General features: G+C 38.7%; 1 protein-coding gene across 7 annotated transcripts in view; it reads left to right on the forward strand.

Annotated features, from left to right (window-relative positions):
• The window catches only part of ACACA (acetyl-CoA carboxylase alpha), a 318,090-nt gene that overhangs the window by 81,226 nt on the left and 224,665 nt on the right, over window positions 1-12,199 (forward strand). For 4 of the 7 annotated variants that reach the window (XM_075561440.1, XM_075561439.1, XM_075561438.1 and 1 more), the window contains 2 exons: window positions 5,519-5,565; window positions 8,441-8,693. In XM_075561440.1, the coding sequence (XP_075417555.1) occupies window positions 5,519-5,565; window positions 8,441-8,693 (300 nt within the window). The remainder of the gene's footprint in view (window positions 1-5,518; window positions 5,566-8,440; window positions 8,694-12,199) is intronic. The other 3 variants (XM_075561443.1, XM_075561444.1, XM_075561442.1) reach the window with 1 other exon arrangement.

Raw genomic sequence — 12,199 nt, forward strand, 5'->3', positions numbered from 1 at the left:
ACAAAGCGGGCATGAGCTGAATGAATTGGGCCGTGAGTAAAAGAAAAAACACTTGCAAAGCTGCTGACAGGTTACATAGCCAGCTCTGGTCAGCTCCGCAGGTGTGTGTGGGAGATTCAAGGCCACTTGCTGCTAGTTGTGTCAGCCAGCTCTGGTCAGCTCCACACTGGTGGAGGAGATTCAAGGTCACTTGCTGCTAGAAGCCGGCCTGACATTGATGCAGCCAAACATGCCCAAGGCAAGATTTTTTTTTGAACATTTTATTGAGGGCTCTTACAGCTCTTGTAACAATCGATACATCTATTGTATCAAGCACATTTGTATATATGTTGCCATAATTATTTTCTAGATATTTACTTTCTGTTGAGCCCTTTGGTGTCCCCTCCTCTTCCCACCCCATCCCCCAGCATTCTTTATTAATTGAGTTAAAGTGCTGTTTACTTTTAAAATGACTTGATGGATTATTACAGATGCAGTTAGGTTAAAATTTAGCACCTTATCATTTAATTTTCCTTATCCATTTAAAATTTGCTCTTTTTAATATTTTCTGCTTTCCTTTTTACTGTGGTTTATATCATTTCACTTTTTGTATTTTTGTGTTTCTTTCCCCAAAAATGTGTTTATTTTTAAAAAAATCATTTTTTATTGGGGACTCATACAATGCTTATCACAATCCATCCATCCATCCACTGTGTCAAGCACATTTGTATATTTGTTGCCATCATCATTCTCAAAACATTTGCTTTCTACTTGAGCCCTGGTATCAGCTCATTTTTTCCCTTCCTTCCCCGCTCACCTCTCCCTCATGAACCCTTGATAATTTATAGATTATTATTTTGTCATCTTATACTTATCTCCCTCCGCCCACTTTTCTGTTGTCCATCCCCCCAAAAGTGTTTCTGTAGATGAAATCCAAGATAAGTAAATGTATAGAGGTAGTAACTGGATTCATGGGTCTTTGGCTGGTAGGTTAGAGGAGTTTTGGGAGCAGGGGCCTGAGAACTAATAACGAGTACAAGAATGAAGAAAATGTTCTCAAACTGATTATGATAATTATACAACTCTTCTTGATGTAATTGAGCTATTGTGTGATATATGAATTATATGCCAATAAAACTTAAAAAATGAAGTAGAAAATAAAAATGACTTAACGAGATAGTTTCAGTTCAAGGTTTAAAATTGTTTCCAGCGAATAGATTTGGGGGTTCATCTGCTGTCAATGGATCCACTAAGTCTGCTTTCCATGAGATTTTGAAACTTTGTTCTACATTTTTGCCCCTTTTGGTCAGGATTTACCTGTTAGGTTCTTGTACAAAAGGTTCTGTGGTGGTAGTTGGGTATCATTTTTTTTTAATACTGATTTTATGGCACAAACCACAGTTCATAGAGGCAAGTACACCTGCATCCCATTTTCTTCTCCCATTCCTCTGCCTCCTGCTGCTGCTCCAAGAGAATAGAAACCAGTTACATCTTGTGGCTGCTTGCATAATTTGGATACTTTCATCGGTGGCTACAGAAACCAGTTACTGCCTCTTTATTGTAGGTACTTGGGAAAACCAATGTCATTTACGAGTTCAAGGAGAACATCTTACCCAAGTTTTGTAAAATCTGATTATTTGGAAAATTATCTCTGAATAAGCTATGACTCTTAAGTAAGTGTTTAGCTATAATTAGCGGTACGCATTGTGAGGAATAGCTATATGATCTGGGAGTCTTCTGCAAATAGTTTCAAGTGTTCCCAAATAAAAGCTGAGGAAAATATTATATGCGGAAAAATATAAGAGATTTTTACATTTTCAACAATATAATTTTTATTTTGAGAGCCATACAACATCCTCCCACGAGATCTGGGGAAAGAACGGTGGACCTGGTTTTGGAGAGGATAGCTACAGGAGCGTTTCTCAAATACCTTTTTATTTTTTGGCTTTTCTAGAGCAGTGGTTTTCAACCTGGGGTTCGCTACCCCTTTTGGGGTCGAAAGATCCTTTCACAGGGGTCGCCCGATTCATAACAGTAGCAAAGTTATAGGTAGGAAGTAACAATGAAAATAATTCTATGGTTGGGAGTCACCACAACATGAGGACCTGTGTTAAAGGGTCGTGGCATTAGGAAGGTTGAGAACCTCTGCTCTAGAGGGAGGGGTCAAAGCTTCATGGCAAGGTTTTAGAAATCTTAAACTGGAATGTTTGGGAAATTTTATGTGAGGATGCATTTTTGTTGGGAGAAGGTCTATGTCATTTATTAATTTCCAATAGTGGCTTGATTTAAGAAACTTTAAGATACATTGATTAGGTACTTAGTTTATTTGTGAGCTTTAGTAAGGAAAAATGAGGGATGTGTGAAAGAAAAGGATTAGTTGTGGATTTGTTGACATGTTAAAAAAAATCATCACTCACAATAAGATGCCCTTACATCATTGGGATGGGGGTAAAGGACCTAGTTTTAACCTGAGTAAGGTGACCTTTGTTCTTGGCTCTGGAGAAATAACCCTTCGAGTAATTGAGAACCTTGGTCTGGGATTCCAGGTTACACCTGGGGATTTGTGTTGGTGAGTGGAAGCTGGTCAAAACAAAAAAGACTCACCTGGAAGTTGTGGAGGCTCAGGAGACAGTGTTTAGCCTAACAACAGGGCCTGGCCAATAAGAATCCAGAAATCCCAGAGAACTTCCTGGCCTGCGAAGGGAAGTTGTCTCTGCATTAAGAACCTTTTCACACCTTTCCTGTGCCTCTCTTTCTTAAAATGATCCTGGTTTATATCCTTTTAGTGTACTAAAACTGGTCATTGTAAGTATAATATCTCATTGTGACTGTGAGTGGTTCCAGTGAATTAATGAACTATTAAGTGTTGCTTAACTTGTAAGATCCCACTTAGTCTGAGTGGGTGCAGCAGACCCAGATGGAGAATGCAGTGTGGAAAGCTGGTTTCTAAAATGGGGAAGTGGGACAGAAAGGATTTGATTGGTCACTTTCTGGGAATAACCTTTGTATTGATTCTCATTCATGAAGCAACTGATAGAAAAATGTGCAAAATTTACTCTTACATAGTTGGATGCAGTCTTAACTTTCCTGTTTCATTAAAAAATTTTTTTGAAGCCCACTAAATGTATTTCCTAATGTAATTATACTGCTAACTGGTATCCTGTAGTTTCAAAAACATGAGTCTAATACTTTATAATTTATAAAATAATTTTCTATGTACTCAGGTTTTTATAATGTTACATATATCGCTGTTTGTTTTTTATGGATTGTGGGTCTTGGAGATGTTGAGTGGCTTGTTCAAGTTTGGACAGTCATTATTTGGTAATGAGAAGTTTGGCTGGCTTGGCTTGTGTTTGAAGTGTTGACTGGACTTTTTCAGCTTTGGTTACAAGTCATTTATTTTTCCTTCCTCTTATTCCTTTCTCCACCACAATGGTAGGGAATTCTAGCTCAGACTAACTGAATTCTCATAGAGTTAACATAAAATTATAGGATACATCTATTCTCCGTCCTCCCCCCGCCTTTTCATTTTTTATTGTGGTTTAGGTGAAAGTTTACAGAACAAATTGATTTTTAATTAGCAGTTGGTATACATTTTGATTCCTGACAGTGGTTGCAATCTCCACAATGTAAGTACACCCTTCCCATCTCCTCTCTGAATTTGTCATTTTTATTCATCCTTTCCCATACCTTCTTGCATTCTAAGCTTCATCCCTGGGCAAATGCTGCCATTTGAGCTCCTGGTTGATTGAGCTTTAACTTAAACTCTTTGGTGTTGCTTACCTTATTGGCCTATTATTTGACTGCAAGTTGAGCCATAGTAATGAAGCCAGTCTTAAAAGTGTGTCCAAGAGCTACCTGTGGTCTTGCCGTTTCCACGAGCCTAACAGATCTGGAAGCTTTTTGTTTTCAATTTTATGATTTTGAGTTTTCCATGTATTTCTCCATGCAGGACCTCCTTTTGTGATCACTTTCAGAACGACAGAGGTTCTTCTGGTTCTCAGGGTCATTGTATTGGGATTCAGAGGGATTCGCTCGTCCTGTGGAATATTTTTTTCTCATATGTCTTTGATTCAATCTTTGTTTCTGACAGGAAGAGACCAATAATTGTATCACTCACCTATTTTAAACAGTTTTATTGGCATTTAATCCACATATTACAATTCAGTAGTTCAGTCATATCAAGAACTGTACAGTCATTACTACAATCAATTTCAGAAATTTTTTTTAACACTCAGTTTCAGAACATTTTTAACCCCCATGACTAAATTACCTTTAAAATGTGTTCTGTAATCCCCTTTTGTTTTAGGGCTTGCTCCCCCTTCCATCTTCATTGTTTATTCCCCAAATTCTCCGCCCCTCCCCCCGCCCCTACCAACCCTTGCATCAGTTATTACCTCTCTGCATCCACTCCTTCTGTGTTTCTCAAACTGGTAAACCCAGCAAACAATAAAGAACAAAAATGAAATAAGCATAAACCAATAGAAATATAAAGAAAAATACAAACAACGAGTAAGAAAAGACTACCATCAATATTTAAAAAGCCAGGGAAGAAATTTTTGTCATGGAACAAGCACAAGATCCTTGCACCTAGAACAAATTCAGGTTGGGTCTAGATATCCTCAGTCCTTTCATTTGGGGGTCCTCCCAGGAGTTTATTTATAATAGGTTCTTTTCTTTCTGTCTTCTACTCTTAAAACAGGATTGGAATTTAACAAAATTCAAATCCTTATTTGATAGAAATTTCTACTTAATAAGGTAACAGATTTGTTTTAAACTAAAAAAAAATTTTCAAATCCCTAGTTTCAAGAAAAGGTTCTGACACATTTTTCTACCCTAGATACATTGTTGGGTTTAGAATTAAACCCAGGATTTGGAGAATAGCTAGTTGTTTTTAACATTCTCATTGCCATCAAGTTAACTCTGGTTCATGGTGACCCCTACAGGACAGGCTAGGACTGCCCCTTAGGGTTTCTGAGACTTAACTATTTATGGGAGTAGAGAGATTCATTTGTCTTCTGAGGAGCAGCTGGTTTTGAACTGTTGACTTTCAGTTAGCAGCCCACCATGTAACCAACTACACCTCCAGGGCTCTTCTCAGAGACTCTTTAGAGCCCCCCAATTTAATGAGAGCTTTGCCCTCTCTGTTTCCCAACCTTTGCTGGTGTGACCACTTGGAGCCTGACTGAGTTGTAGAGAATAGTGGGTCTCTTCTGGGCCTCTTTGTGATGAAATAGTGGAAGCCACACGGTTGGAATGTGCTCATTGACGTATATAATTGGAAATGTCATCTTGTGAAATGGTAAGCCTAGGCTATTATTTACTACTTTTATGGATAAAAAAGTCGTTTTGTAATGCTTTTCATATACAGAATTAAATAACAAATAACTAAACATTATGCTTTAAGTTAAATAACAGACTTTCCCAGGAAATTTTGAGTATCATTAACTGTACTATACTGAGCCAAATAGAAATTGATGATATTTGGATATCTTTAAAAAGAAGAAAACTTCAAATCTTTTTCTCTTTCTCTCTCTAGTTCTTTTTGGAGGTGGATATCTGCTCAGGCAGTAAAAATTATAAGAGGTCAGTTACAAATAATGCTCCTTCATGTTTGCAGTGCATAAAGAATTTTATGTCCATGTACAGAAATTTTAAACTGTAGGCTTTTCTGGTAAAGGTTGCTTTCCACAAAAGAATATAGGAAGCTTTAGGGTGGGTAAACTGAAGTGAACCAGGAATCTGCGACAATGGTAAGTGTCCTACTACTACTGCTGCCTCTCTCTAATTCAGGACTAGAAGCCGAAGTGTGACAGGTGGTGGAGCCACTTCTAGAGAGTCTGGGTGGCTGCTTGGTAACTTTCCATACAGGACCTCACTTTTCGGGTGGTGGTTCCGGTATGTGGCTGGGAATGCCACTTAGCTGAGTTGCTTATTGCTGCACAGGTTCTTTAGCTGTAAACACTTAGCTCCTTCCAATCTTTGCAGCCCTTTGAGGAAAGTGATCTTCATGTTCTCCTTACCTGGGAGAAAAAAATTTCAAGTTGTATTTATGAAGTCTTGTATTTATTGGTCTGGGGACCATGTTTTATTTCCCCCTTTTCTTTAATGAGATGAAAGAATTGCTCCTTTCAATTTTTTTTTTCTTTCTGAGTAGTCATCTCAATTCAATCAGACTGTGAGCTTGAATCTGCACCCAAGGGCCTTAGTTTTCTTGTGTAGAAGAGCCATTATTTTCTGTTTTTAGCTAAGACGGGATTTTCTGTTTGGACCTACCAGTATTCTGTAGTCGACAGTTCACTGCTCTCAGTTGTGCAGTGTAGGAGTTAGCCTTTTTGCCCTTGGACTTGACTGGCATTTCTTAAGAATGGTGAATCTCTGTGTGAACTTTCCTCCTTCCTTTGTTCCTTTTCCCTCCTTTCTTTTAAAGTGAGTTTTTCTTTTAGGCTTCTGGAAACGAACTCTTTAAAAACCGGAGACAGTTTGTTTTCTTTTAAAGGAACATTATTTTCTAAGAGTAATTTATGTAGTCAATTAAATTTTTACCTTTTGCATGATTCTTTTATATTTGGTTCTAGTTAGGAAAAAAGTTAGCTTAATCTTCAAAATCACTTTTAGGAAATGTTCATAGGTTTTTTTTTGGTTGTGGTGGTTTTTTTAGTATTCCTAGCAATTTGTTACTACTTTATTCTCCTAGCACAGTGGTTCTCAAACTGTCCCTCACTGCTGATACCAATTCATAGTGGCCCTACAAGGCAGAGTAGAACTGCCCTTGTTGTTTTCTGGGTTTCTGAGACTGTCCATCTTATGGACACAGAAAACCTCATCTTTCTCCTGCTGAGTGGCTGGTGGTTTCACACTGCTGACCTTGTGGTTAGCAGCTCAGTAGATAGCCACTACACCACCAGTGTACCTTTCTCAATTTTTAGGACTTGTTAAAACAGGTTACTACTATTCCCAGCCTTGTAATCTTAAAGTTTCTGATCCAATCGATCTGGGGTAAGTCTTTTTGAATTTGCACTTCTAAAACAACTTTCCAGGTGATGATGTCCACCACTTTTGAGAACCACTGTTGTAGCATTTGCAAGTATTACCTTGTCTCTGGATAAGCCTTAATTCACAAAGTATGCTAAAATAACATGTGTATAGCTTAAACCTGTGTAGTGCCTGCCTTCTAACACCCTTATAGTTTGCCAAAGTAAATAATTTTCTAGATTGGTGATATCCAAGCTTTTAAAAACTTGATTTTTTTAATATCTAAGAGCACTACTCCCCACCAACCATCATGCGCCATACCATATACGCATTAATAGCTTAAAACAAGACCAAAAAAAGCTAGTTTACATGTATCATGCCATAAAAAAGGTATAGACTATCTTAGAGCACCTCAGAATTAGGATTGGGAATCGTTCTGTGAATTACAATTGTTGATCAGCTGCAAGCTTTTAAATATTGAGTAGATAAAGGAAGGGGTTTCAAAAAGTTGTGGAAAAATTGAGCTAAAAGATCATAAATTTCTCATAAACATTTTGAAACCCCTTGCGTAGATTTTTGAAGCTTTTTAAATTTAAAGATCTTCTGAATGACACAATAAGTGTTCACATTTTGTTTCCGTTCTTGTTGCTGTGGGCTTTGAATTATGTTTGAGTCTTAATTTGTTAATGTTACAGTTAATATAAAGCCTTACATTTATAAAAACAGTACTTAAATTGAGATGACAGTAAGTTTTAAATATGGTAACTTCACTTTCTCCTATTGAAGTCAGCATATTAAAGCCAAAGTAGGTGTTAGTTGAATTTTTTGAAAAATGAGACTTAAGAAAAATATCAGGTTGAGTCTTGTTTATTTGTTTTAGTTAACAAAACACCCATTTGGAATTTGCTTTAAAGGTATCATTTATGTAAAATTTATAGCCTCTCAAGTTTATAATTTTGGGATTAGATAATAGTTTGAGATAATAAACTAAATGTCAAGCGTCAAACACTTCTCCCTAAATCCTTAACCCCGGGCACCTCACCCAATAAACTATAGAAATGCAGCAAGCAGTTTGTTAGAGATTGGGACTAGTTTTGAGTTTTTTGAGAGAGATTTCTTAGGTGGGGGAGGGGGGGCGCTTGCTTTTACTTTTTAGACATTTTTAGTGTTAACCAATTTTTTTTCCCCCTTGTGGAAAAACCCAGAAGTAGAGTTGCCAAGAAAATGCGTTCTCAAACTCAAAACCAAGCAAGGTCCTTGCCTCACTTCCCTGAAGCCAGGTGTGGCATATTAGGTGTAACTTAAATGAATTAGATGTCCTCATGTAAAAAACAAAGGCTCTGAAGTAGAATATACCAGAGTTAGTTCTTAAACTCTGCCTTCTAGCTGGCATATGAGGTATAACCTAAATAACCTGTCCGTCTTCATATACAGATTGTCCTGCATAACCTGCTTTGTTCACTTAGTCTTCATTTTGTTCCTGTAGTTCTGAGAACTCATTTTGAAGGAATAATGGATGAGCCTTCTTCCTTGGCCAAACCTCTGGAGCTAAGCCAGCACTCCCGATTCATAATTGGTTCCGTGTCTGAAGATAATTCAGAAGATGAGATCAGCAACTTGGTGAAATTGGACCTACTGGAAGAGAAGGAGGGCTCTTTGTCACCAGCTTCTGTCAGCTCAGACACGCTCTCTGATTTGGGGACCTCTAGTCTACAGGATGGCTTGGCCTTCCACATGAGGTAAGAGAAGTTCCATGGTTTACTTATTTCAGTTGTCCTATTGCTTTGGTTAGGAGCCCTGATGGTGTAGTGGTTTCTCATTGGATTGTGATCTTACAAGGTCAGCTCCTATTAGGCTTTCAGCTTCCGTAAAGAGTTAGTCTAGAAAACTCACAGAGGTGGTTCTACCCTGTCCTGTTAAGAGTTGCTATGAGTCAGATGGCAGTGAGTTTGCTTTTATTGATTTCGTTAAGGAACCCTGTGTGGCTGTCAGGTAAGCTGCCTTGGTAACTTCAAGGCAGTGGTTCAAACTCAACAACTGCTCTGTGAGAGAACAATGGAGCTGTATGCTCCCTTAAAGATAGATAGCTTTGGAACTCTTGTATAGTATTGCCGTGAGTTGGTCATCAACTCAGAATCAGTGGGTTTGTTTTGAGTTTTTAGGTTATTGGTTTGGGTGCTGTACCCTTTCTTAGGTTAGTGAATGCAGAATTCGGAACAGTGCTCTGAATAAGTGGGAGATTGTGTCTTTAGCCTGGAGGGCAGCTTTCGGAGGTGCATTTTCTTAAATGTTTCTGTCAACTTTTCCTGTGCTTCCTACATACTGTTGTCTTTAACACCTAAAAGTTAGCTTGAAGAATTTCAGTCTCAACAAAGCGTATAATCAAAGACACTGTACACATAGAAGTTGTTGAGTTGGAGAATGTTTTGTTGTGTGTTTTTGCCACAATTAAAAAAATCACAAGGAAGAAGAAAAAGTTTTAAAATTGATTGTGGTAATGATGATACAGCTCTTCTTGCTATGATTGGACTAGTGTATGATATTAGGGTGAAGTGCTAAGGGGGATAAATGAATTTAGTCTTTTCTATTTTGACTAACATTTGTTAACTTCTTGATGAGTGATAGGAATTCTTTAAGAGTGAACAAATTTGTAATAAAAATTTTTTAAAATTTCTCTTTTATTATTTTTAAAAACTATTTTAAATCTTTTTCTTGGGGCTCATAAGGCTCTTATCACAATCTGTACAGACATCAATTGAGCAAAGCACCCTTATACATTCGTTGCACTCGTCATTCTCATAATTCACCTTCCACTTGGGTTCCTGGAATCAGCTCGGTTTCCCTTTTTTTTCCCTTCCCCTTCCATCCCCGATCCCACCCCTGGTCCCTTGATAGTTTATAAATAATTATTATATCTTATCTTACACTCCCCAGCGTCTCCCCTCATCCGCCTCCCATTGCCCATCTCCCAGAGAGGAGGTTACACATAGATCTCCGAGATCGGTTCTCCCTTTCTACACCCCCTTCCCTCCTGGTGTCGCCACTCCCACCGCTAGTGTTGAGGGGTTCTTCTGTCCTAGAGTCCCTGTGTTTCCAGATCCCTACTGCACCACTGTACATCCTCTGGTATAACCAGGTCCGCAAGGTAGAATTGGGGTCATGATAATTGGGAGGGGAGGAAGCGTTCAGGAACTAGAGGAAGGTTTTGAGTTTCATTGTTGCTACACTGAACCCTGAGTGACTCATCTCCTCCCCACTACCCCTCTGGAAGGGATGTCCAGCTGTCTACAGATGGGCATTGGGTCCCCATCATGTACTCCCCCTCATTCACGGTGATGTGATTCTCACCACCACCCCACCTTTGTTGTTTGAGACCTGGTCTCTGCCCTTCACGATCACCTATGTTGGTGTGCTGCTTCCGTGTGGGCTTTGTTGCTTCTGGGCTAGATGGCCGCTTGTTTGCTTTCAAGCGTTTAAGTTCCCATAAAAATTTTTTTTTTAATTTATTTTTTGTAATTGTTTTGGAACTGCAGGAAGTTAATATATATTTTGAATTTTTTCTTTATCCTTTTATTGGAGGCTTGTACAGCTCTTATCACAATCCATACATCCATCCATTGTGTCAAGCACATTTGTGCATTTGTTGCCCTCATTATTCTCAAGACATTTACTTTCTACTTGAGCCCTTGGTATCAGCTCCTCATTTTTCCCCCCTCCCCGCTCCCACTCCCCCATGAACCCTTGATAATTTCTAAGTTATTATTTTGTCATGTCTTAACACAGTCCATCTCCCTTCACCCACTTTTCTGTTGTCCGTCCCCCAGGGAGGGGGTTATATGTAGATCCTTGTAATCAGTTCTCCCTCTCTACCCCACCTACCCTCTCATCCCAGTTTCCAGTTCTATATGTACCAGTGTACATCTTCTGGTCTAGCCAGATTTGTAAGGCAGAATTGGGATCGTGATAGTTGGTGGTGGTGGGGGAGGAAGCATTTAAAAACTAGAGGAAAGTTGTGTGTTTCATCATTGCTACACTGCACCCTGACTGGCTCGTCTCTTCCCTGCTACCCTTCTATAAGGGGATGTCCAGTTGCCTACAGATGAACTTTGGGTCCCCACTCCACACTCCTCATTCACAATGGTATGATTTTTTTGTTCTTTGATGCCTGATACCTGATCCCTTCGACACCTCGTGGTCACACAGGCTGGTGTGCTTCTTCCATATGGGCTTTGTTGCTTCTGAGCTAGACGGCCACTTGTTCACTTTCAGCCTTTAAGACCTCAGACTGTATATTTTGATAGCTGGGCACCATTAGCTTTCTTCACCACGTTTGCTTTATGCACCTATTTGTCTTCAGCAATCGTATCAGGAAGGTGAGCATCATGGATGCCAGTTTAATAGAACAAAGTGTTCTTGCATTGAGGAAGTACTTGAGTGGAGGCCCAATGTCCAATGCTACCTTAACACTAAACCTATAAATATATGCACATAGAACTATTTCCCCATCATATATAAATATATTTACATATGTACATGTCTTTATGTAGACCTCTGTAATTGCCCCTTGCCTCCTAGCTCTTTTCTCTATTTCCTTTTACTTTCTTCTTTTCCCACTATCATGCTCAACCTTCATTTAAGATTCAGTAATTCCTCTGAGTTACATTGCCTTTGATCACACCCTACCAGGCCTCTTACAACCCTCCTTGCCACAGATTTTGGATTACTTGTCATTCCCTTGTCCCTGGGTTGGTTAACACCATTTTCTTTACCCCACCTCTCCCTCTTCCATGTCCCCTTGGAACAGTGGGTCCTGTTGTTTTCTCCTCCAGATTGTTTATTCAGCTTATCTTATCTAGATAGACCTGCAGATATAATAATATGCACAAAAACAAGACAGAGCAAAACTAAGCAACAAAACAACAACAACAAAAACAATGATAGAAAAAAGAAAAGCCTGTAAATAGTTCAAGGTCTATTTGTTGACCTTTAGGAGTGTTTTTCTGGAACTTAACTAGCAGACCTGGTCCTCAGTAAATAGGCTGAAGTGTGGACAAGATGTTAAAGGGTGCTCCTTTTTCTCTAGAAACATAATTCATGGTATACGATTGAGAATTATTATATTATCATATAGTGCTGAATTATCCTTATTTTTGATTATACAATCTGTGTGATATACTTACCTTTGGTCATATGTTTTGCATTTCTTAGCTTAAAAAGTCTGGATCAATAGTTCTTGCTTCTCTGT

This window comes from Tenrec ecaudatus, chromosome 10 (genome assembly GCF_050624435.1).
Source record: "Tenrec ecaudatus isolate mTenEca1 chromosome 10, mTenEca1.hap1, whole genome shotgun sequence".
In the NCBI taxonomy this organism is placed as follows: Eukaryota; Metazoa; Chordata; class Mammalia; order Afrosoricida; family Tenrecidae; genus Tenrec; species Tenrec ecaudatus.